We start from the raw sequence: 25,672 nt of genomic DNA, 5'->3' as shown, positions 1-25,672 counted from the left end.
ATAAAACATGAAAGAAAAAAAAAACGAAGCCAGGAGAAAATCTGATTGTGATCATGTATGATTTTAATTTTTTAAATTAGTATTTTCTTTTACAACTGCATTTTATTGTCACCACAGAGACAGTTTCCATGGTTACAAATTTGCAAAAATAACCAAAAGCAGCCAAATGAATTAAAAAAAAAAACCTGAACATTTTTAAATGAGACATTGAGAAAACACTATTACTGTTTACTTTTTATCACGCCATACGTGTTTTATTTTTTTTATTTCATTTTTTGAATCTTTTTGTTTTGTCTTTCTAAAGAAGTGGTTCCCAAAGCTGGGTTTGAGGTCCCACTGCGGCCTTGGAACACCAAGTAGGTGGTCCTGAGATGATCTCCAGAAATCAAAATTACATTTTGAAATAACTGAAAGCATGTTTTTTTTCTACTAATGTAACAATAAATAAAAAACTGTACTCAGAAATAGGTAAAAAATAGTATAATAGTTTTTGTTATTGTCCTTATTTAACTGGTTTCTGAGCTTCAACCAGAGACATTTGGAGTCAAATTAGGGATTTTAACACCCTGCTGCTTTATTTCACTTAATGTTTTGATAAATAACAACACAACTCGATGTTAAATGTTGCGTTCACAAAATGTTAAAGCCTGGTTAAGAGCAGGAGATTTTTTTAAACTTAAACCACTTAATATTACGTGAAATGCTTCCTGGTCAAATAGGTAATAGGTATCGATAACAGCAAGCGATTATGTGGATCTGGAAACTTTGGGAACTAATACTCAGAAGCTTAACTGATTAAAAGATAAAAGGAAACACAAAATAAATGGCTCTTATAAAATAAAAAATAAAGATGTTCTCATTTCATTTCATATCCACCGTCAAAGCTACAAAACTGAAGCTAAAATATCCAGTTAAGATATTACCATTTAGTATTTTCATACCAGACTTTAAATAAAGAGAGGTTTGAAGCATCAAACAGATCGTAAAGGCCTAACATTTCTTAAATGAATGCATATCGCCCTCTGCCTTTCATGTCAGAGGTTTAGAGTAAGATCACTGAGAAATGATGAAGTTGTAGCCGTTTTTGTCAAACCTTAAAAATAACATTATCTCATGCACTGTTGGGAGATATGTTCCAGATAACTCTCAGCTACTACCACGCCAAATTTTAGCTCTACAGCTCTGAAATTGACTGAGTTATAGTCAGTTTTGTGTTTTGCTAAGGTCAATTACCTGTGTCCATTGGTTCATGAAATATTTTGCTAACAGACAGGCAGAGTTTGCTCTAAACAAAGAACTTGTGTAATCTATTTGCACTCAGAATATGTGATCGGGATGACTCTCAGCTACTACCACACCAAATTTCAGGTCAATATCTGTAAAGTTCACTGAGTTATAGCCATTTATGAGTTTGCTAAGGTCAGGTGGTCGTGGTGGCCATTTTGAAAAGGGTTGACTCCAAAAGTTAGCCAGCTGTAGACAAACATTCAATGATTATTTCCTGAGTGTTTCATTAAAATCCATTTTATTGTTCATTAGATATTTTGCTAACAGACACACAGACAAGAGAAAAAAACATTATCGTCCCCCCCCATCACCTTTCGTGAGAGTCAACAGGAGGTATTAGTGGTGTATTTTTGTTTTTTAATCATAAAAATGTTCAGTTCATTTACATGAAGTGGGCGTGGCTCGATTTAATTTCGGCTTCAACTTCTGGGTGCGCGTATCGCTCGGCCTCCGTTGTTTACGGGCTGGTGTTTTATTTTGAAGGAACAAACCGGAAGCTGTCCGGCTGACTCCGTCCAGTTTATTTCCCTAAACGCAGCTGCTTGTTAGCTCGCGAGCGGAAAGTTGAGGGCTTAAACCACCCGAAGTCTGGGCAGCTTGAAGGCAGCTCGGGGACTCTCTCGGCGGACCGGAGGCGGCGAGGGGCTCGCTGGGTTTTCACTCCCGCTGACACCTCTTCCCCCCCACACGTCCCACGCAAACGGGACATCTTCCTCGCGCTCGGACCGAGAAGTTTCCCTCCCGCAGCTGGCGCGTGAGGAGCAACAGGTACGGATATTATTCCCTTAGCGAGCGACAACGCAGGAGTGACAGCTCGGGCGCGCGACGGGAGCCGCTGGTGAGACGTTCAGGGCCTTTTAGCTGCTGCGTTCACGGGGTTAACAGGTGGCAACTCCAACAACAACTCGTGTCAAAGGTTATTTTAACATTTTCAGTGAATATTTCTAAACCTCAACCGATTAGTCAGCCTTTAAACGCCTCCCAAGAGTCAAATTTGGGAAAGCAAATTAACCGAAATGTGTTTACTTTTGTGCTTTACTCGACCATAAATCTGTTTTCCTGTACGGGGACTAATAATAACGCGTCTTTGACGTGTTTTTGAGAGTTAAAAGCGACTTTAAAAAGCGTTTATGGTGCGTAAACAATCAGCTGTTCTGATATAAAACAACTCACAACAAGACTTTTCTTTCTCCCACTTTATTATATTCAAGATTTGACAGATTATCTCATTAAATCTGTTCAAACTGTGCGATTTGCAGCAGATGTCCTCAATAAGTTCATTGTTTTGGTGTCTCGTTTTCTTTCTGGGGTCGTTTTAAACCAATTTAAACGCACTTATATTTAAATTTAAGGTAAATATAATGAACAGTAGCTTGTTTTTTGAGTTCTGGGTTCTGAAATTTGATCAATAACTGTCTATCCCTGGAAAAACAAAGTTATTGCTTAACAAAGCGTTGCATTATAATCAGATTTTGTGACTTTGTGGTGAAAGTAAAAGTACCAAATTGGTGAAATAAAGTATCTCATACAGAATCGACAAGTCCCAAAATTGAGTACTAGTCATATTTACACTCACGTTTCAGATTAATTTAGATTTTTCCAGGTTTTTATGTACGTATTTTCTTAAATTGGTAGTCTTTTCATTATTATGATTTAACCCACAGAATGCTCAAACCTAATTATAGCTGAGCACATGTTCCCCTCAGGATGGTGGATTGGATTTTTAAAGTATCTGAGGATAGAAATAATGACATAAAGTAAATAATCCAGAATAAAGTATTTGATAAATGTACATTTCTGGCTGCAGGGTTGATGCTCTTCGGTCGTGCTGTCCAATCCTGAGCTCCTTCAGTGCCCGCCCTTCGAAAACGCAAAAAGAGCTCAAACTCTGTTGGTTTTACACACACTGAGCTCAAGTTTGGTTCGGTAGTAGCTGAGAGTCATTCCCAACACGTACCTAAACGTTGGCGTTAACTGTCGGAGTCAACCCTGTTTGTCTGTTAGCAAAATATATTCACGAACCACCAGAGAAAATTTACAGAAACTCGTAGATCGTAACCGTTGGCTGAACAAACACAACTGATTACCTTTTGGAGTCGACCTGATTCAAGATGGTCGCCGCAGCTAATCAGCCGTAGCCTTCACATAAATTGCTTCACCTCACTGATATTTCTTTTTACAGATATTGAGCTGAAATTCGGTGTGGTAGTAGCTGAGAGTCAGTTACAACACGTACCCTGAGCACTAACAGATCATATGAGCAACGCCACGTGAAAATAGGTTTAATGTCGTTTTTAAGGTTTGAAAAAAAAAAAAAAGCTGGAACGCCAAAGTGTGGCGGGCGATATGCATTCCTTCAAGGAACTCTAGTTTTTTTTTATCTGAAATAAATGAGCAAAATACAAAATAAACCTGAATATAACTGAGCATATTTTTCTCCTCTGAACTAGAACTTTAAAGTATCCAAGGATGGAAATACTCAAAGTACAAGTACTTTGGAATTGTACTTAAGTACTTGCGTAAATGTACATTTCTTACTGAGTATTGTAGAGCTGGTAAATCCATAAAAATACAAGTAGCGCTTTTGGTTGAGTGCACAGGCCGAGGCAGTTCAAGGGTTTTATTTGTCGTATTTATTTACCATTAAAATTTCATCTTTTCTGCTCCTGCTGGGGTTCTTTTCTGACCCGGCGGCTCATCAGAACCGCAGGTAATCTGGGTGGGAAAATGACTCTAAAGCTCTTAATATTCTGGATCTTTAGTTACGCTTCAGATGAGAAAGTTTTCTCAGAACGCAGGCAGGCTTCCTGTTACTTTCATCACATCTTTTCTGAGAAAATAAAGTTTCTGAAACACGTTCGATGAAGCGCTTTAGTTCTGGAAACGCCTGGTAACAGCGGAAATGCAGATTACGAATAATAATCTGAATTTAAGGGACGTTGTGAGGCGCTGTAGGAAGAGGAGAGATGTTGGGTGTTATTTATGGAAACTTTCAGCCCTGTGACGTTATCTCCTCCGTCTCTCACCTTTCCTCCTGCTCTGCCTCGACGGTTCAGCCCGCTCCTCCTCTTCACCTCCTCCTACGTTTTACTCCTTTTTCTCGAAAAGAATGAATGAACTTTGCACCATTTTTTCAGCGCGCTGCTCAGTTCTTTGGTGAAATGATTGTGTCATAAATGTGGGTGAAATATAAGCTTTCTTATCACGGGAGCCATCTTTTTTTTTTCACCTTCTTTGTTTTTCTTGCTCTATTTTTTCCATTCATTTTTTTATCACCTGCTGCAAAAAGGCAAAGGTGGACAGTTGTTTTTTAATTTTTTTTTTTTTTGTACTTGTCTGTGAGTTTGTCAGCAAAATGTCTCATGAACAACTGGACGACATTTAATGAAACTTTCAGAATGTAATCTACATCTGATTAACGTCTGATTCAAGATGGCCGCCACAGCCGAGTAAATTTAAAAACACAACAATGGGTGTAACTCAGTTTTACAGATATTGGGCTAAAATCTGTTGTGGTTATAGCTGAGAGTGATCCTCAACCCACATTCTGAGGGTTAACACATCGCACAAGAAATTTGTTTAAAATTTTACCATTACTTATTAAGAGATAACTGTCTGTTAGCAAAATATCTCAGTAACCACTTGATGGATTTTAATGATATTTACAGGGAATAATCACTGGATGTACCTCTACAGCTGATTATCTTTTGGAGTCAGCCCAATTCAAGATGGCCGCCACAACTAATCAACCTTGTAAAACACATCTATGGCTTTAACTCAACCAGTTTCACAGATAATGAGCTAAAATGTGGTGTGGTAGTAGCTGAGAGTCAAACCCAACACATACTCTAAGAGGTTCAGTTTGTATGAGTCATTTGCTTAAAGCTTGTGTGGAGTCCACCTTGTTTGTCTGTTAGCAAAATATCTCATGAAGCCCTGGGCGGATCCTAATGAAACTTTCAGAAAGTAATCACTGGATGCTCATCTGCAGCTGATTAAGTTTTGGAGTCATCGTTTTGGTCTCAAACATAAAAAGCGAGCGGCATTTAAAGTGTAATCAGGTGTTTCTGTTTATGGCCTTTATTCTGACTAAATCTCTGCAGTCAGGAAACGTCTCTTTACCTCGACTCTGACTCTGTGTGGTAAATAAAAAGAAATGGGGAAAAGGCATTGGTTATGTGGAAAGTGTGACAACAGCTCTTACAGACAAAGAGCTTTTTAATGTCCACTTATCAGTTCGTCTACGACTTTGTTTCGTTGTTGTCTTAGTGTTTGAATGCTGAGTTCGAAGATGCTCCATCAAAGCTGCGTTTTACCTGTTTTTCTAGAAGAATTATAATTAGCAGCAGACATTTTATTTCTCTGTAATTTCTGGTTGAATCAAAATTTGTCTTGTTATAGAAATGATTACAGTAAAAAAAACAAACAAACAAAAAAAACCTTTTTCTCCCAAACTGCACCAGATTTTAGAGCTTTCTTTGTGTCGCTGGAAAAATGTTACCCCGCTTATCGGACAAAAGTATTTATTCAAATTAAAAAAACACTTCAAACAACTAAAGAAATACTGAGAGCTGAATGATTTTAGTGAAGTCTATTGAAGAAGCTAAAACTGAGCTGTTAATGCTAAAAGTAACAGAACGTCTAGCTGCTAGTGCCCGAACGTCTAGCTGCAAGCGCCCGGACGTCTAGCTGCAGGCGCCCGAACGTGTAGCTGCAGGCGCCCGAACGTGTAGCTGCAAGCGCCCGAACGTGTAGCTGCAAGCGCCCGGACGTCTAGCTGCAGGCGCCCGGACGTCTAGCTGCAGGCGCCCGAACGTGTAGCTGCAGGCGCCCGAACGTGTAGCTGCAAGCGCCCGAACGTCTAGCTGCAAGCGCCCGGACGTGTAGCTGTAACATTTCAACAGCTAAAATGCTACAAAGCATTCAGACGTAGAGTGCAAAATTGCACGGAAAAATAAAACAACAGAAAAGAAATTTGAAAGCTGAATTTAGTTACATTTGGTTGCAAACTATAGATACGAAAAAGCTAAACCTACAAATGTCACCTGGTTAAACAGCAGAGGGAACTATAAACTGAAACCTTTTGTTTAAATGAGCTGCAGACACTCATCTCAACACGGCTTCAGTTTCTGCACCTCTTGTTCTTTTTCTAACTACTTTTAAATGTCTCTTAAAGAAATGGCTAACAAGTAAAACCTTTATTTAGCCACATGATTATGGTGCATTCACAAACCAGATTTTAAAAAAATACAAAAAGGACTTTGGAGTGTCCGATCGGCCAGTTGAGGCTGCTGGAAGTAAATTGTTCATAAAATCGTTGCCTCTTTTGTCAGAAGTGTGGTTTTGTGTTCAAAAGCAATCATTTTAAAGGGTCTTTTAATAAAGTGAGTTAAATAGACAACAGGACGAACCGTCACTAACTGCAGCCTGTCGACCCGGCTGGAGGAGCTTCCTGTCATTTTGGACCAGAAATCTCGAAACTTCATAAATTGGAAACAAATAGTTTTGGATTGTCTGAAAGTGGAGAACTTGCATCAGTGTTGGGTTGGGTCTCTGGAGCTGGGAAGCTTCAAATCCTCTCTGGGCGATCCCCCACGTCTTCCTACCGTGTGACGTGGTTTTATTTCTTGTTGAGTTGCTTCACATCCTCTTCCGCCTGGCTTTAAGGAGGCAGGGAGATTTTTAGGGATGGGAAAACGACACGGCCTTGAGCTTTTGTGTAATCTGGCCGATGTCCGGGAACAGTTCTTTCTACAGATCTGGCTTTGTTTGATGTGATGTTGGGGATGTGGAGGGATGCGGAGGGATGTGTGTTTGTGTGTCGATGAGGCGGTGTCGTCTGAGAACTCCTCTGGGTGTTCAGTTTGCTCAGTTGAATTTAAAAGTAGCACAAATGTTTGAAATATTTTGATGACCAAACATTATGCTGGAGGGAAAGGAGGGAAACCGGAGCAGAACTCCTGTGTGTTCTCTCGACCCGTTGTTGTTTACCTTCAGCTGTCTGATAAGGATTCAGGGATTAAACCAGATGATTAGTTTGAACATCTGAGAAACCTGAAAGAACAGGACTTTAACTTTTACCAAGTGAAAGAGTAGTACTGAAAACATGCTTTCTATCACCCACCCCCAAAAAGCAAAGGTGGTTTTGCTCGTCTCGTTCTATGTTTACATGCCTGTCTGTTAGCAAGAAATATCTTGCATTAATTTAATTAAACTTTCAGAAAGTAATCGTTGGGTGTACATTTGGAACAATCCTGGTCCTGGAGGGTCACCATCCTGCATGTTTTACCCGTTTCCTCGCTCCAAAACACCTGATTAAATGATTAAATTACCTCTCCATGTTCTGCAGAAGCCTGTTAATCAATAACTGATTCAAATCAGGTGTTGGAGCAGAGAAACAAGTAAAACATGCAGGATGGTGGGCCTCCAGGACCAGGGTTGGACACCCCTCATTTAGAACTTATACCAATTTAAGATGGCTGCCACAGACAACAACCCCTATAAACACACAAGATACCAGATATTGAGCTAATACTTGGTGTGGTAGTAGTTTCAACTGACCCCCAAACAGATATTCTGAGCAGGAATAAATCACTGAAACTGATTAACCATTGGAGTCAAGCCAATTCAAGATGGCCACTGCAGCTAACTGGAATTAGCAAACAGAAAAATGGCTTTAACTCAATCGGTTTAACAGATATTGAGCTAATATTTGTTGTGATAGTAGCTGAGTCATTCACAGCACAGACAATGATATTTTATGAGGTAATGTTATTTATTAAGGTTTTGACCAACTGTCAAAGGCGTGAAAGGTGGCGGGCGATATGCATTCCTTCAAGGACTTCTGGGGCTTTTAATGAAGTAAATGAGGCCTGAACACCTGGTTTTCTATTAGATTTTAGGTCTTTATATCTCAGGATTCAGTTCTCTTCTTTAGCATCTCTGCTCCTATAAACGAGCCCGAGAGGAGAAATATAAAACTGGCCGCGTAAAGGTTTCTAAGCCGCTCCGCTCGAGCCGTTCGTGGCGGCAGGATGAGCAGCGTCGCGCAGCCGAAGGGAGGTTTTCTCCCACAGCGAGCTGCCAGCTCCTGGAGACGGCGACAGCGAGGAGGCTTAAAACCAAGGTCAAAGCTTCAAAAGAAACAAACAGGGGGGGTGGAGAAAAAAAAAAAACTGTTCACATCTGCTTTTAGCCTGAAACGGATATTAAAGAATCAAAACCTTGGCGCGAAGCTTTCTCCTCTCTTAAAGTGACTCATGGGTTTCAGGGGGAAGATGATCGGCTGCAGGCTCAAGGTCACTGCAAACTCTGAAACGAGGCTAATTGAAGAAGACGTCACTTTTTAGTGGATTGGTTTCCAGCTGCATAAAGTCTACATTCTGTTTAACGTCTTTTATGTCACTGAGATTGATCTATCGAGTGTATTTTATGAAATCAGGGGATTTGTGATCCGGTTTAATGCCTCTTATCATCAATTGTTCCTCGTGTTTCAGTAGAAACAGATAAGCCAACAAGCAGAGTAATTAAACTTCAAACAAAGAAAACTTCAAGGGCTGTAGTTTCATCAATCTGTACGGCAGGAAAAAAAGATAAAGCACTAAAGACTGAGATAAACCATCCTCATGTTAGTCATTGTGTGAAGGCTGACGCATCCGTCTGCAGTTATTACTAATTAAAGAAAATCAATTGTCGCCTCGTCTGCAACAGTGTTCGACAGATTTGTGAATTAAAACACATCCGAAGTGTTCAATTTAAAATCTGTGGCACAGGAAACTGAATTTCAGTCAGCGGTGTGCCTCAACACTTCATGTTTTTAAATGTTTGGGGGGGGAAAAGGAGGAACGAGCTAGAGAAAGAGTGCTGAATTTGCAGGACGAAGCAAAAAGCTAACTAAAAGTGGCTAAAGGTTAGCTGAAAATATCAATATTATAGATAGAAACTAAAAAAAGGCTAGGTGAAAAGCTTTAAAATGTGAAAACCTTTAAAATTGAGAAAGAGGCCTATTGATCTCAGTGGAACATAACTGGTTAAATAAAAGTAAAAAAAAAGACCAAAGCAGCAAAATGCTAGCTAAAAAAAACAGCAAAAATGCTAGCTAAAATGAGCAAAAACTTAGCCAGTTGTTGCAAATGGCTAGCTTTAAGCTAAAGTAGTTATAAAGTAGCTAAAAGCTAAAATAAGCGACAGGCTAACTAAAACTAGCAGAAGGGTAGCCAAAAGCTTAAAAAAAAGAGAAAAAATGGAGCCAGTTTGTTGATGAGAATCCAATGCATTTCTATGGGGGGGGGGGTGAAAAATTAAATAGTTAAATATTTTTAAAAGTATAAAAGTTATAAAAACCAAAACTCAAAGCAGAGTAAGCCAAACGTTTTGATGTATGAACCGCTAAAGAACAGCACAAAGTTTGCAGAAGTAGTTGGATATAAAACAGAAACGGAAAAATAAAATGGAAATTATTGGTGTAAATGCTGAGTCAGCTTTCAAACAATCACTGATTAGTTGTTTTAATGTTACTAATCGAGCACAAAAAGAGATAAAGGTCATGTTTTAGTGGTAAAGTTCAGTTTTAATTCACTCTTTAGCTCTAATTTTGGATTTTCAGAGTTTCTTTACTGGAAATTTCTGCTAAAAGAGTGAAAGTGGGAACGGTAAGTTGAGGAAAATTAAGTTTTTGGCAGAAAAATCAAAACGGTAAAAAGGCTGAAAGACAGAAAACTTCAGGAGGACTTAAAAGTGAGCGGAGAAATTATGAGTTTGAACACAATGAGGCTTTCATTTAGAGAAATCAACTCAAACTTCATCACGTTTGGCTTTTTCTTTCACTTTTTTAGAGCTATTTAATGCTTTAATAGTTGGGTTATCTACAGAATATCTTTGGTCGTTAATCATTGAGACAATAACATTTAGAAAAACAGCTGAACTGTATACGCTGATGAATTAATGCATCACAAGTCAAATCTGAGCAGCTTTTAATAATTAATTGAGTTTATTTTTAAAGATCTGAGTAAAGACAGGAGAGAAGGCGTCTCCGATCAGGTTTAGGGGAAGAAATCTAATTAAATTAGTTTCCAAATTTAAAGTTTTTATGATGTTTTAGAGGAGCTCAGATGCATCGATTCTGGGAAATTTAGGCGTTTTGTTTTCTGTCAGAAACCATGAAATACTTCAGCGCAGACGGTGTTTTAACTATAGTTTGGACATGATATAAAGGGGTGTTTAATTACTTGTTTTAGGAATTAAATTCAAAATAAAATGATTCTCTTGGAGCTTCAGGAAGGAAAATGTGGGGCTGGTTTGGTGTCTTCTTTCCTAAACTGTCTGAGGTGAAGCTGGTTTGGCTCCCAGACCTGGAACGTAGAAAAAATATATATTTGGTTCATTTTTTCTTCCTTTTGCATTTTTTATTTAAACAAGTGATGTGAATTATTTGATATTCAAAATAATCTTGCTTTTATTTTTTTAGTCATTATTTACATTTTCTTTCCCCAAAGTAAAACTAACAGAATATGATTATTTCAATAAATGAATAAAAAACAAAAATAAACAATTGTTGAATTTGGTTCAGTGAGAATAAAACCCAACAGTTCAGCTTATCGATTACAGCCGAAACAGAGATGGGTGAGAAATACTTTAAAAAGATCCAAAATACTTCTTTTCTAAAGTATTTAAACTTGCATTTTTAAAGTATTTTTGCGACCGATTGTATAACAATCAACTGCATTAGGGCGGCGGGCGATAATGTTAGCAAAATATCTCGTTTCCCCGCTGGATGAGTTTTAATGAAACTTTCAGAAAGTAATCATCGGATGTACGTCTGGAACTGATCAACGTTTGGAGTCAGTCCAGTTCAAGATGGCCGCCACAGCTAATCGACATTAGCCGACACAACAATGGCTACAAGTCGGTCAGTTTTACGGACATGCTGAGCTAAAATTAGGAGTGCTAGTAGCTGAAAGAAATGGGGGGAAATTGAGGTTCTAAACGTTATTGTCTAAATCACACGTGTCAAACTCAAAGCCCGTGGGCCAGATCTGGCCCTCTGTAACATTTCATCCGGCCCTCTAGTCTGGGACAGATTGAGTCTCTGATTCTTATTTTGCTTTAAAAAACTGAGCCTAATTAGTGAAGTTTTCTCTTGACAGTGACTTAGAAGCCAACAATATATAGTTTTAATTTCTGTCTGATCAGGTTTTTGTCTGTTTTAATGTTAAAAACTTCATTTAAAAGCTGAGTGAGGCGTAAGAAATGGCTGCTAATGATGAGCTTTTTGAAGTTTGATCTATTTGTCTGTGTTCATTAAAGTCTGTTTGCTCTAAATTCTGTATAATCTGTAACTGGGAAAAGGTCATTGATATTTCTATATGGATGATTTGACATAATACATCTAAAACTAAGGTTAATTTATGTAATTTTTAATAAATATTGATCGTGATTGGTCTTGGCTAGGACCAAATTTTTAATTTTGGCCCCCTTGCGTCACCGGGTTTGACACCCCTGCTCTAAATGATTAACGAGCAAAGATATTCTGTAGATAACCCAACCATTAAAACCTTTAATAAAAACCAAAACGTGATAAAGTTATAGGAACGGTTGTAGAACTGGTTTGACGTTGAGCCTTTCCAAGCTGAAAATCGTGCTGACAGGTTTTTGGGACGAGGTCTGAAATGTGTTATAAAGCAGGACAGCTTTTATAGTATTTCTTTATAGTATTTCTGCCTCTCAGAGTTTGTTTTAGGTTTTACTCTTTGCCTAAATTCTCCGGAGGGCGCAAGAACCAAAATAATATTGGCGTCGTTGCACGGGTCCGACGCTCCGGCTGTTTTCACAGCTGGAACAGGAATCTCTCTAGGTTGGATTTAATCGATGTTGTAAAAATAAAAATAAAAACCTGCAGTTTTATGCGTTTTCTTTCTGCCAGTTTTCAGCGGCACTCATTTTACACCGACACCACCGAACTCCAGCCGCTCCTTTAGGGTTTTGTCCGCAGCTATGTGCCAAAGATTAATGGTTCCTCTTTCTTTAATCATCAGGAGAATAAATGACTTACAGTAGCGGGCTTCATGCCATAACTGATGAGACATTCTGTCCCAACCTCGACTGAAGATAAACTCCTCCACACGAGAACGATTAACTGGCTTGTGTTTTGTTGCGTCTCGTGCGTGATGAGTAAACTAACAGGTTTCGCTGTCTGAGGTATGTGGACGTGCTGCATTTATTGACATACCAGCTGTCTTTCTTCAGGATATCATAAAATCTTTTCATCATTTCCTCCCATCGCTCACCAACCGTTGCTCTGAAACAATAACTTCAGATAAAAACAGCTCTGTCTTTTTTGAAACCTTTACCTTTTTTATATATATAAAACTGACAGTAGCATAAAAGCAACTTGGGAAATGTTCAAAATGAGTTGTTTTTTGATTTTGGTTGCAAAAAAAATAAATAATTTTATGTAACAAATAGAGGTCGGACATGCTGAACTTTAGAAATCAGTGCAGATTTTTTGGTTAGTTTATTCTTTGCTTAAAAATATACAGAAAAGAAAACTGTGGCTGTCTGTAAATTAGTGATTTAGATCAGATTTATGCACATTTCTACCTGAAGGCTCCTTATGAGTTCATTTCTAAGTATAAAAACATCAAATTTATTCAAAATTTCAGTCTAAAAGTAACATTTCCTATCTTACCAACTTAATATAAAAGGCTTTGAAAGATGAGAATGAAGGTTGTATCATTATCTGTGGTAGATATGCCTTTTTGTGTTTTTTTTATTTTATTTTATTTTGCCAAGTCTGTTTCTTCGGTTTCTGCTGGCGTAGTTCTGTAAAAGCCACACCTTTTCATAAAGCATGTTGGCAAATGGGATTAGTATTAGCTGTAGCAGCAACAGAAACAATGGACTGTAAATAGAAGAACTGGACATCATCCAGGAAGCCAGAAGGAAACCAGAGCCTCCATTGGCTGGTCCCAGTACACGCTTTAAGCCCCTCCCCCTCCATGTAAATAAATAGAAAATCGCCCTTAATGAATCACGTGATCAGCCGGGCCTTTCTGCTGTATGTTCAAATATTCATGTCTCTGAAAGGTTTAGCTGGGGGGGGGGGAGAAGGGGGATTCGGAGGATCTTAAAGGCGTCCCTAGTGCTCAGACTCTGGTTCCAAAAATCCAACATGGCAGCTCGTACTTCCTGCTGGCTTTGGTTCTCAACAACGAGAGGAGGTGGGGACTCTTGGTCTCTGATTTCTCGATAAGGTCAAAGATTTAAAACGGCTCTGTTTGCCTACAGTTGTTTGCTCCTGAACCAAAGTAAAGCTTAATGTGAGTTTTTATAATACTTATACACCCGTTACGGCGCTGTCTGAGCTCCGAACTCATAAGACTTTAACATGGAAAGGTCAAACCGCGTGGGTCGAGGATGATCCCTACTGATTTTAAGGTCACGGGGTCACAGGTCAGAGTCACAAGGGACCGTTTTCTGGAAACCTCGTCTGTGCTGTTACTCTTAACATGTTTTCAGGATTGCTGTGAGGGAATTCATGCTTTGGCAGTTTTCTGACGGGCGTCTCATGTACCGCTGTTGGGACTCTTTTATAAAAAAAATAACGCCGCTGCCCTCAGATGTGCCCGACTTTTAATCGTCTTAATATCCAAACTTTGCCCTAATTAATTCTCTGTCCGATCCAGAACAATTCAGGGAGGTTGAATCTTTCAGAATTCAAACAATGAGGAGTTTTCTGCTCTGAAGCGTCAACAACAAAGGTAACTTTTGCCATTTAGGAGAGTTTTTATATTTGCTCTTTACTTTTTATTGTCGGTGCATAGTTTAAACCTGCAGTTCGTCAAAGTGCATGAGATGAAGGATGTTCACACGTGTGAATCAGAGTTAACAATTCCTGCCTTCCAGACAACGACTTTCATTTATTTATTTATTTTAAACCACACACGGCTTGTTTGAAACCAGCATGGTTCTGTGGTAGTAAAAGATAATTTACGGCTCCTATTAAAACCAGTTTTATAGTTAACCTTTTTATTTTTATGACATTTGCTGGTAAAGGCTTAAATAATACAACCCCCAAAAACAGGAAAAACTGAGGACAGGGTAAAAAAACAAAAAACAAAACGCAATTAGTAAAAACAAAGTTGTGAATCTTACAATTACCTTGACTTTTATTATCTGCGATAAAATAAACCTCTAATTGTGCATGCCAATAAACCCAGCATGTTTTTCCATCAGGTTGGTTTTATTTGTCAGGTATGCACATCTATTCCTCTGAAGAGCTTGTCTACTAAACTTACCTGCCTGTAGTCAGCTTTATGAAAAAATAAAACCATCAAAATGAGCCTGAAATATGTTATAAAGTGAGGACGCACAAAACATGTTGATTTCCAGTTTCATTGTTTGTCTCCTCGGTAACAAAACTCCTGCAAAACAACACCCCTATAAGGACAATAAAATATGTTAAAACTAAATTAAAAATGATCATAACTCAGATTTGTTTTGGGTTAATGTTGAAAACAACATGAGAATTATTGGAGATATTAGACCTGAGAAGTAAACTGTTAAAGGTTGTGGGCATTTTAGTGGCCAAGTAGTCTCTTCTGTGTGCCTTTAAAAAAGAAAAACAAAAGGTGTTTGCTTCTTATTTAGATTTTCAGCTGTTTTTGGTTTATTTATCACGTGGACAGAAGTCACATTTTTGAAATTCCTCCACAGCTTTCTCACCACACTGATAAAAACTCATGTAGTTGAATTTCCTTGGTGTGAAATTAAATGAAGTTTTTGCTCAATGTTTGAGCAACTGACTGTTGTAGCCATTTTTTTTTGTTTTCTAAGGTCAGTTGGCTGCGGGGGCCATCGTGTTCGGGTTGTATCATTGCAGTCCACTTCTAACTCAGTTTGTGCTTTTGTTTCTGTCTTCCAGGTGGAAATGTCTGACGCACACCTCCAGCTGGGGATGGTTTAATGCCGGTTCTCTACGTTAGGATTCATGGCTGCCTGAGCATGTTCTCCTCCTCCTCGTCTGATTTAAAGTGACCTCCTCCTGCTGTGGATTGGTCATCTGAGCAACATCTTATCCACATTGCACCACAGTTCTCGTAAATAATGAAATTAACCCAGTGAACTTTAAAAAGAAAAGATGTTGGACTCTGTTCCTCCCTGCTGATGATGTAGTTAATCTGACGTCAGTTGAGATTTTCCGTCGTTGCGATGGCCGCCGTCACCTCTCCGGAGAAGCATCAGCCGCTCCTGCAGCTCCAAGAGGTGGACTCCAGTCGGGTCGCCAGTCGCATCCTGTCCCCGGTCCTCAGCTCCTCCCCTGGTCTGTCCCACGAACCCAGCCAGCCCATCTGCATCCCCACTCCGTACACCGACCTCGGCCACGACTTCCCGCCCATTTCTTTCTACAGCCCGACCATCTTCAGCTACGCCGGTCCGAGCATTTCGGAGCACCCCTCGGTGCATCAGTCGCTGAGCGCCTCTTTGTTTTGGCCCGGTCACGGACACGTGGGGGGTTCTGTACCCCTGCACCGCTCCCAGACCCGAGCCCAGCAGCACGGTCAGCCAGTCCAGAGTCCGTGGGACAGCGTCTTAACAACCAGGTAAGATGGAGAAATCCCACTCAGATGGAGCCAAAGTGAACCAAAGTGTAGAGACTTTTCTTTATGTAAAAGAATGATAAAATAATCCAAACATATCGTCCTGTATTTTTCAAATCTGTCTCCTGCATTCAGTCCCTAAAGTCACCTTTTAATGTGGGAATAGTAACTGATCTGTTAATGTTATTATTTTAATGAAACTGCCTGAAACTAATCATCGGACGTAGTCAGCCCAATTCAAGATGGCCCCTATAGCTAACCAGCCTTAGAAAACACAAAGGTGGCTGTAACTCAGCCATTTTTACAAGTACTGAGCTAAAATGTGGCGTGAAGCTGAGAATACAACAACTAAAATTTTTGCATTAACTGTTGGAGTCGATCAGCAAATTAAACCACTGAACAGATTTTAACGCAACCCTTGGAAATAATCAAATTAATCATCAGTACATCTACGACTGATTAACCTTTGAAATCAGACAAATTCAGGATGGCCACCGCAGCCAGTTGACTTTGGCAAACACCTAAACGGCTTTAACGTCATCAGTTTTACGGGTTTGAGCTACAAAATGGTGTGATAGTAGATAGTAGAGCTGTGCAATATATTAAAAATGTATCAGTGTGTGAGTTATCAATGTCACAAAGAATTCACAGAAAATTGCATACAAGATCTTGCTATATTGCACGTGGTCGAGGTTTGACCAGAAATGGTAAAACTCCGTCAAGATGAGGTGATTTTAGTTTAAAACTTTGGCCTGGAACGCGATGGCCGATGTCCTTCAAGTTCTGCTTTTAAAGTTTGTGTTTTGGAGCTGAATAATGACTGAAGGGTGTCTGTTAGTAAGAGTGCGAGGAGGAGCTCCCAGGAGGTCGAGGAGGCCGTGGTGTCGTCCGGCGGGAAGGCCGACCTCCATTACTGCGCCGTGTGTCACGACTACGCCTCGGGGTACCACTACGGCGTCTGGTCCTGCGAGGGCTGCAAGGCCTTCTTCAAGAGGAGCATCCAAGGTAGGAGACCTGCAGAAACACACCTGCTTCTTTAAAATAAGGCATTTTCTCCACTTTAATAACAGCATGCATGTAACTTTGTTTATTTTTCTGTTTCAGGACACAACGACTACATCTGCCCGGCAACTAATCAATGCACCATCGACAAAAACCGCCGCAAGAGCTGCCAGGCTTGCCGCCTTCGCAAATGCTATGAAGTTGGCATGACTAAATGTGGTCAGTAAGATGTGAACGCAGATTCTGCAATCGTATCTAATCTAATCTGTGCACTGTGTGCTGTTTTAGCCGTTTGTTTATCAAACGTTAGGCTTCATCAGGTGCTACGACTTTTAGACTTTTCAGTATATTTCATTTTAGTAACAAATGTTCCCCACAGAAATACACGGAGATCTATTTAATTCCTTGTTTTCTGTGAAATCTGATTCAACGTACTTGTCCTGTGTTTGTCGTCTTATTCTACTTTTAGTTAGTGTTTTGTTACGTTTTGCTTCTAGCTAGACTTTTTCTGTTTTTAGCTTTTAACATGCTTTTTGCTGCTTTTGGCCTTTATCTAGTTTTTGCTTCAGCAAATAATTCAGCGTTCACGCTGCATTTTCTCTAGTTCTTTAAATCAGTTTCAGCATAGTTTTTAGCTAGTATTCTGCTGCTTTAAGTTGCTGTTTTGCTGCTTTTGTCTTTAACGCAAACTCGTTCACCTCGGTTTCCTTTTTCCAGGTATTCGCAAAGAGCGTGGAAACTATCGGAGCCCGCTGGTGAGGCGAGTGACGCGTCTGTCCTCGCAGGGCCGAATAAGCAGACCAAACGTGTTGACTGGACCAGCGGAGAGTTCGTTAAACGAACCTTCACCGCCATCCATGCCCCCGGAGCAGCTGATTCAGCGAATAATGGAGGCGGAGCCACCAGAGATCTACGTCATGAAGGACATGAAGAGGCCGCTGACGGAGGCAGACGTGATGATGTCGCTCACCAATCTGGCTGATAAGGAGCTGGTTCACATGATCAGCTGGGCCAAAAAGATTCCAGGTACCTGTTAGGGTTCATTTGGAAAAACTGGAATATATATTCAACAAGATCTTTAACTTGTCACTGCAGCAGGAGGGTAGTCAAATATTTGTAGTTTCTCTGTCTTGTCTGTCAAAAACTAGCATATATAGTCTTTCAGAATATTCTAATTCAAGTAGAACAGCGGTGTCAAACTCAGTGATGCAAGGGGGCCAAAATTAAAAATTTGGTCCTAGCCAAGGGCTGATCATGACCAATAATTATTAAAAGTTACATAAATTAACCTTAGTTTTAGATGTATTATGTGGATGAAACGTTACAGAGGGCCGGATCTGGCCCGCGGGCCTTGGGTTTGACACATGTGCAGTAAAACTAAGACTATGTGAACTTTGTTTTGTTTTCAAGTGGTTTCTGTGACCTTTACACCACGTGAGGTAGATACAATGCCACACAGCTGATGGGGAGAACAGGACAGCGTTGGACGTAGTTAATCTGTGAACTTTAACCCAGTTCAGCAAAGTTCAAGTTCCACAGACGGTGGTTTATTTACATTCATTTCTGTGTATATTTTAGTAAACGGGCCTCGGACAAAGAGGGGAATGAAGAAGAGCTGATAGTTTAGTCCCTTTCTTAACAGATATACTTTGAGTCGCGTTCAGATTGTGAGCACGAGAAATAACGCAAACACCACAAACGGGATTGGAGACGAGGAGCCCGACCTGCACAGTTCTTGCTTTAGTTATACATGTATAAAAGTGACACCAGAATCCCATATTCCCCACAAAGTGCCTGAAGGAGCACAGTGGTACAGCAGCTGTAGACTGAAGAGACAAACTCCCACGATCCCTTTAGCAACTCTGCAAAGATGAAGATCTGGTCCACGATGATGGCGAAAGCCTCACTTCTCCACCTTAATCCAAGGTTTGACAATCAACAGGAATCTCTCCTTCAACTCTCTAGAGTAAACTTTCCCGGTAAGGCTGAGACGCGTGGTTCTTCAGTCTCTGGTCCCCGTCCCTGTCTGCCGCTCCACAGGTGTCCCCGTATTAGCATTTAAATGAACCAAGATAAAAAAGCTTCAGTGATTACCTGAGTTGCACATTTGTGTAATTCATATCGCCTCTTTATGAACGTCGGAGCTTATTTTTCTGAGTTAATGACTTTTATCTCGGGCAGAACCTTTTAATCGAAGTCTGACGCGGCTATTATTGGGTCCCTGCTGATAAAAGTTGGGAACAAATGTGACCACTTTAGCTGGCTTTATCCTGAAAATAATAAAAAAAAACCATCAGCATGACACAGAAACGGTTTATCCTGAAGGGACCTCAGTCTCATCCCAGTCTGAGTAAAATCAAACAGCTGCAGTCACGGAGTACAGAACCGGGCAAAAGTCTCTCCAATTTATTTACTGTTGTCTCAAGAAACCAGACTGAGATTTTTAAAAGCAATCCTAATCAATAGTTCTCTAGTCTTGATGAATATCTGTTTTTTAAGGTTTTATCTTAGCTTTGGTTAATTTTTAAACTCTAAGATAAGCAGCCAAAGCTCATCGACGAAACAATGAAAACCCTCCATAAAGGCAGGAGAGCTGCGGAGAAGGATCCTTTTTAAACCGGTTTCCTGGAAGCCAAATATAAAGAAACGAGCGGCGGTGCAACCCAGCCTGCCTCATGTCAACACTCCACGCAGCCAGGAATGTTTTCTTGACACTTTCCGGACCATTTATTACCAATCAGTCATGGATTGAATGCCGCAGTCTCCCGAGGCATGTCACCGACCACGTGCATTCCTTCACAGCCACAAATCTTCTGGTGCCTGCTTCCAGGATCGCAAATCAAAAAAATACTCAAACAGAAACTTGTTTCATGATTTAACACGCATGGCTGCAGCAAAAATAGGCAGGTGGCAAATTCACAGAAAGGCTGTGATGGACTTTCAGCTTTCCTGCGGCCCAGCGAGTAAAGATGGATCGATTGTTTGCATTATTTGTACATTTTCTCTTCTGTGCAAAGTTTTATTGACAAAAGCAGTTGTGGGACAAGTTGCAGAGTCACTACGAGGGTCTCGAACTCGTCTTAAATCCTTCTCAGTTTTGTTGTTGGTGTCCCAAAAGTCCCAAAGCTGCATTTTGACATCTGCTCGGGAGCTTTCTGACAGGAAACACGTCCAGGTCTAATAGATGATCAGTAATAATAATTGAAAAACTGGTCAATTTAAAATGTAATTTACAAGTTCCCCTCTTTTTACTGCTTGTTTTATTTTAGTTTGCTGGTTAAGTTGAAGAATAACTTTTTATTTTCTCACTCATTTCTTTTAATCAAGGCTCCTCCTGATTTATTCTGCTGTCACGGTCGAAGAGTTCTGTCTCCAGTCTCGGTGACACCGTGTCTGTATTTGTCCCTCAGGCTTTGTGGAGCTCAGTCTCCTGGACCAGGTCCATCTGTTGGAGTGCTGCTGGCTGGAGGTGCTGATGATGGGACTGATGTGGAGGTCCGTGGACCACCCGGGGAAACTCATCTTCTCTCCGGACCTCAGCCTCAGCAGGTTTGTCTCTGACGCTTCATGTTTGTCATTACAGAAAATCAGACAGATGTTTTGGGGTTTATTTATTGCCAACAAAGTTCACAAAGTGCTCTTGACCCTCTCACCAAACGAGATTGCACAGGTTATGGGCAGGATGGTGAACTGTCGACCTGCAGGCTCACTCCACCCGGACCGCACATTATTAATAAGTTAGGCACTGGATACAGGAATCAGTTGTATCTCATCTTAGGAAGTGTTAATGATAGTGGCACCGTAGCCAGTCCCATGATCAGGCCTGATTCAGAGGCTGAAACAAGGAAAACAGCTGAGCCGAGCTCACTGATGGTGCAAGAAGTGCTCAAAAACCTCAGGTTTGAATTCTAGCATTGGTTATATGCAATATTCTTGCTAAATTTAGTCTAATTTTAATCTGAACATTTATGGACAGCATAGATGACGTTTAGACACCTTTTCAGCTTCTCTCACTGCTTCCTGCAGAAGTAAACTGAACCGATGAGTCACTGTAGGAGACAGAAGGCCAAGTTTTGTGTGTTAACAGTTAAATTAATTCATTCATGTTTGTCCCTAATGTAGCTACAGGCTCAGGAAGTCAACTAAACCCCATCTGTCTTTAAAAAAACCCTCAAAGCTCCTAAATAATTTTAAACAAACCTTTTTCACATTACCTTATTGTAACAGTTTTTCTCATATTTGCACATTAAGTCATAAATCCCAACACTGGGTTTGATAAAACTGGGTGTCGGCCTTTTTTCAGCCACATTTCTATTTGTCCGCTTAGAAAACTTGTGGCAAACTTAACGACCCAAAGTTTGACATTAGTTTATGGTCTGTGATCCTCGTATCAAAACGTTCAGCTCATTCAGGAGATGGGTGCCAATACTTTTGGTTTTTCTAACTTTTACGCTTTTTATTTCACTTTATTTACAAATATTTTCTCCATAGCATTACACTGAGATCTGAATCTTTTAGCTTTTATCTACTGTTCTGCTCCTTTTAGCCTAAACAGCTTTGTCATTCAGCGTTGACTGGATTTTTTTTGGAGCTGAAGTTGTCCTTACTCCAGGCGATCTGTTGTGTTGAGTGTTTTGGAGAAAAGTCTTCTGTCTAAATGCAGAATGGAGCGTGTGATCCGATGGCTAACTGCTGGTGTTTGTGTGTCCGTGTGGCAGAGAGGAGGGAAGCTGCGTCCAGGGCTTCGTGGAGATCTTCGACATGCTGATAGCTGCGACGTCCCGAGTGAGAGAGCTCAAACTGAAGAGGGAGGAATACGTCTGCCTCAAGGCCATGATCCTCCTCAACTCCAGTGAGTGAACATGTTTGTGTGGGCGGACGGGCGCTCGTTAAGGTCCTCTGTGTGTGTGTGAGAGATGGTGTGTTCCTCGGGTAAAACATCACACGGCTGAATGACTTTCAACGCAGAAAGTCAGTAAATGGGATGCTTTGTGTGAGAATCTGCTCTGCAGGCTGAATGACATCAGTCCAAATGTCACGGATTAGTGTTCGCTGCAGATCACTTGTCAGTCACAAGATGGCTCTACCATAAAATATACCGTTTTATTACCCATTACTGCCTGTGGTGTGGGTGTGTGTGTGGTTGTATGTACCAGAAGATCTCACGAATCACTGAACAGATTTTAACGAAACTGTCAGAAGATAATCTGCCACTGATTAACTTCTGGAGTCATTCCGATTCAAGATGGCCGCCACAGTCAGTGTAACAGATATCAGGCTAAAGTGTGATGTGGTGGTAGCTGAAGGGTTACTCGAAACACACTCGGAGCTCGAATGTGAATTTCAAGGTTTGTCCAAAACGGAAACGACTTCTTCGTTTCTCAGCATCAGATGTTCTTTTAAAACATTCCTTCCAGAACTGCTAAGCCTTTAATTATTTTAACAAATTATGTTGCTTCTTTTAGTTTTCTTCCTCTTGAAGTCGACAAACCTTGCAGTAGTCTTTTTTTAGGGTTCTATAGGAGTGAACACATTTCCTTAATGAGCTCAAAGCAACAATGAAACTCTGCTTCACACATTTTTACCCTGAAGGTCCAACTTAATGTTTTATTTCTGGTGCTCTGTTGGAGTAAAGAATGCATGACTTTTATCTGCTGCCGATCCCGTCGGCAGATATGTGCCTCAGCTCCTCCGAGGGCAGCGAGGACCTTCAGAGTCGCTCCAAGCTGCTGCGCCTGCTGGACGCCGTGACGGACGCTCTGGTGTGGGCCATCGCCAAAAGCGGCCTTACCTTCCGGCAGCAGTACACCCGCCTCGCTCACCTGCTCATGCTGCTCTCACACATCCGCCATGTCAGGTAAACCAGCCAAACATGCAGGGATTGTCGTTACTGTTAGCAAAATATCTCAATTTATTCACTGCCGTTTGTCTACAACTGTCGATTTTACAGATATTGGCTAATTCACAACATGTGCTCCACATTGGTGATATTTTTTGTTTGTGTCAACCCTGTTAGCAAAATATTTCCTGGTTGTACATCTATAACTGATTAACTTTACGAGTCACCCCAACAGTTTTGCAGACTTGGAGCTAAAGTTGGGTGTGGTAGTAGCTGATCGCTCCTATCATAACTCAATTTTAGTTTCAAACCCTGCATCAAAAGGTGGTGGGTGATATGTATTTATTCAAGGAATGTTAAGCCTTGAATACTTTGTGATTTAAAAAAAAAAAAAAAAAATCAAGGGACTGACATCCTGCTTTTATTTTCTGCAGCAACAAAGGCATGGACCACCTGCACTGCATGAAGATGAAGAACATGGTGCCTTTGTACGACCTGCTGCTGGAGATGCTGGACGCCCACATCATGCACAGCTCCCGCCTGCCTCACCGCCCCGCTCAGACGGAGAGTGCCGCCGCCGGACCCTCCAACACCTGGACTCCCAGCAGCGTTGGAGTGGGAGGTGAAGCCCAGTACTCAGAATAGGACACAGACTTTTTACCGCTTCTCACGCGCTAAAAAACAGACTGAGGTGCTTTTTAGGAGCAGTCTGCAGAGGATAAACTGGACTGGTAGGATTTATTCTCTTTTACCGTCGTGGAACTGGAACATCAGGGGATGTGGTTTTTACTGCTTATATGACAACTCCTGAAAGTGCCCTTCTTTCCTGCATTTAGTTCAATATTCAGACACGTTCCAGCCTTATGAGCAGAAGTTGTTCTCTGTGCTGTAATACATTAAAGATCAGACATTGGTAGTCAAAATTTAACACCCCCCTCCCCACCTGATTGTAAATCATTCCTCATTTCTTAATTTGCTCCCAAGAAGCCAAACTTTGATGTAGGTTTTATTTCTACTTTAGCTCCTTTTCTGAGGAATGTAGATTTTATTCCCAGTAGGTATTATTTCTCTACCTAATTTATGTAATTTGGCCGGGATGGGGGGGATTGTACCTCTACAAGACGAGTGAATTTCTTTTCATTTCTGCAGAAGAATAGAAACCTTTTACCGACCTCAGACTCGTCTCCATAAACAGTTTTACAGCTTTCGACAGGTTGTCAAGTGCTCTGCATGGGGCAAAGTACAGGTATTCTTCTTTGGAAAAATGTGATTAAATAACAATTATCTCTCGATCAGATCCACTTACAGGCTTCAGTTTAATCAGTGCGTACAGTTTTCCTTTATGCTTAGCATTTCTCTGTACATGTAGCAGAAAAACAGGACAATATTCACTGCAATCTGCCTCCTTTCTTCTTGTGTTCAGACCACTGAAGGGTGTTTCATGATTTACCTTTTTGCTTTGTTTCCTGTAACAAAAAACCCATCATAGCACTTATGTATATGGAATGGTAAAAGTGCCTCAAAAAATAAATATACTATAAAAGTCTAAAAAAAATGTTATTTCAGACCTTTAAGCTGTTGAGGTGAACTCTGTGGTTGATTAGTTTCCTCAAACCAACCTAAGTATTGTCTAATAATTAGGAAACAAATTAAAGTCCTTTCAGTAGTTTTATTTTTTGTGGCACTCCATTTTCTTCTTTTTTAAAGTCTGATTTTTCTGCGACTGACAATCATTTGAAGCCTCGTGGTTGTTTCGTGGAAACGGACGGTCGATCTTTGCTCATTTCTGGTGAAAACGTTTAGTAATAAATGTTTAAATCTCAAATGTCCTCATCCAGCCTACAGATGGTTGAGCTGACTGCTGCTTTACGTCGAGGAGCTATGAACCTTTCAGAAGGTTATTTTTCTGGGAGAGGATCTGGTACTGCACCTCTAACAGAAAACATGTCCAAATCTAGAGTGGCACGGTGGTGCAGTGGTTAGAGCTGTCACCTCCCAGCCACTCTTCCTGACCTGCGGCCTTTCTGTTTTAATATCTACAACATTTTCTGTAAGAAAAAATAAAAACAATCCAGGTGAAACAATTATAATTTACTACAAGTATAAATAAGGATTATTACAGTCTGTGTGGAAATCTTTAACAGTTTTAAGTCTCAGGGTAAAGGAAAGCATGCGACATGTTGAAGACATTTAGATCTGATCCTCTAAACAGAAACCCTAAAACCATCGAGTTGTTTTTCTACAAACTGCAGCAGCTGGACGATGCGACTCCTGGTTTAATTAAAAAAAAAAGAAAATGTATTTCATGATCAGTTTTCATTTTTAGCCTGATGGCCTGAGCTCCTGCAGCCCAGATGTTGGAGGATTCTTGGGGAAAATACTAAATCATCTGCCTCTGATGTACAAACATGAGTGTCCATTTGGGGCTGAAACATTTTAGAATCGTGCTTTTTGTTCAAACTTTACAAAAATCTGTCCTCTCTGACTTAAATAAATCAGATTGATCTGTTTTTTATCTTTAAATTTTAAAAAAGTATAAATAGTTCTTTATAAACACATTAAAACAAACTATATCGTCTCTTTTCAAGCAGAACCTAATTTTTACTAACTAGTTTTTTTCCTTCTTCAGTGTCAGATCTTTACAGAATCGATCATTTTTCCCCCGTCAAACCTCGGTCACGTGGGAGGGGGCCCGTTGGTGTAGTGTAACATGGGGTAGAAGGACCGTGCGAAGTTGTTGGTCACGGTGCAGCCGGGGTTGCTGTCTGACAGGGGGATCAGGCAGGGGAGGAGCAGGAGGAGCAGCAGCAGGGGGAAGGTGGCGTGCAGGAGGCGGCAGAAGAAGGACCGAGGCGGGGAGGAGTCCCTCCTTTCTCTGCACGACACAAGTTCCAACATCACTGGGCTTCAAGGCCAAGCATATCGCCCGCCGCCTTTCAGAGAGTTT

General features: G+C 40.6%; 2 protein-coding genes across 4 annotated transcripts in view; one reads left to right on the top strand and one right to left on the bottom strand.

Annotated features, from left to right (window-relative positions):
- The first annotated feature begins 1,803 nt into the window (after positions 1–1,803).
- On the top strand, positions 1,804–25,022 carry esr2a (estrogen receptor 2a). 2 transcript variants are annotated; one of them, XM_017411901.3, is made up of 9 exons: positions 1,804–2,055; positions 15,209–15,887; positions 16,723–16,889; positions 16,989–17,105; positions 17,604–17,912; positions 20,297–20,435; positions 21,605–21,738; positions 22,560–22,743; positions 23,160–25,022. In XM_017411901.3, the coding sequence occupies exons 2-9, from the start codon at positions 15,496–15,498 to the stop codon at positions 23,368–23,370; spliced, it is 1,653 nt and encodes a 550-aa protein (XP_017267390.1). In that variant the 5' UTR covers positions 1,804–2,055; positions 15,209–15,495; the 3' UTR covers positions 23,371–25,022. The 2 variants fall into 2 exon arrangements, with proteins under 2 accessions (XP_017267390.1, NP_001316268.1); NM_001329339.1 differs by lacking the exon at positions 1,804–2,055 and having other exon boundaries at positions 15,496–15,887; positions 23,160–23,370.
- The window catches only part of LOC108233437 (nesprin-2), an 85,376-nt gene continuing 84,505 nt past the window's right edge, over positions 24,802–25,672 (bottom strand). For both annotated transcript variants that reach the window (XM_037981595.1, XM_037981596.1), the window contains exon 104: positions 24,802–25,600. In XM_037981595.1, coding sequence (XP_037837523.1) covers positions 25,402–25,600 — 199 coding nt within the window. In that variant the 3' untranslated portion in view covers positions 24,802–25,401. The remainder of the gene's footprint in view (positions 25,601–25,672) is intronic.

This window comes from Kryptolebias marmoratus, linkage group LG19 (assembly GCF_001649575.2).
Source record: "Kryptolebias marmoratus isolate JLee-2015 linkage group LG19, ASM164957v2, whole genome shotgun sequence".
NCBI classification, from domain to species: Eukaryota; Metazoa; Chordata; class Actinopteri; order Cyprinodontiformes; family Rivulidae; genus Kryptolebias; species Kryptolebias marmoratus.
This window is presented reverse-complemented; position numbering and strand designations above follow the sequence as displayed.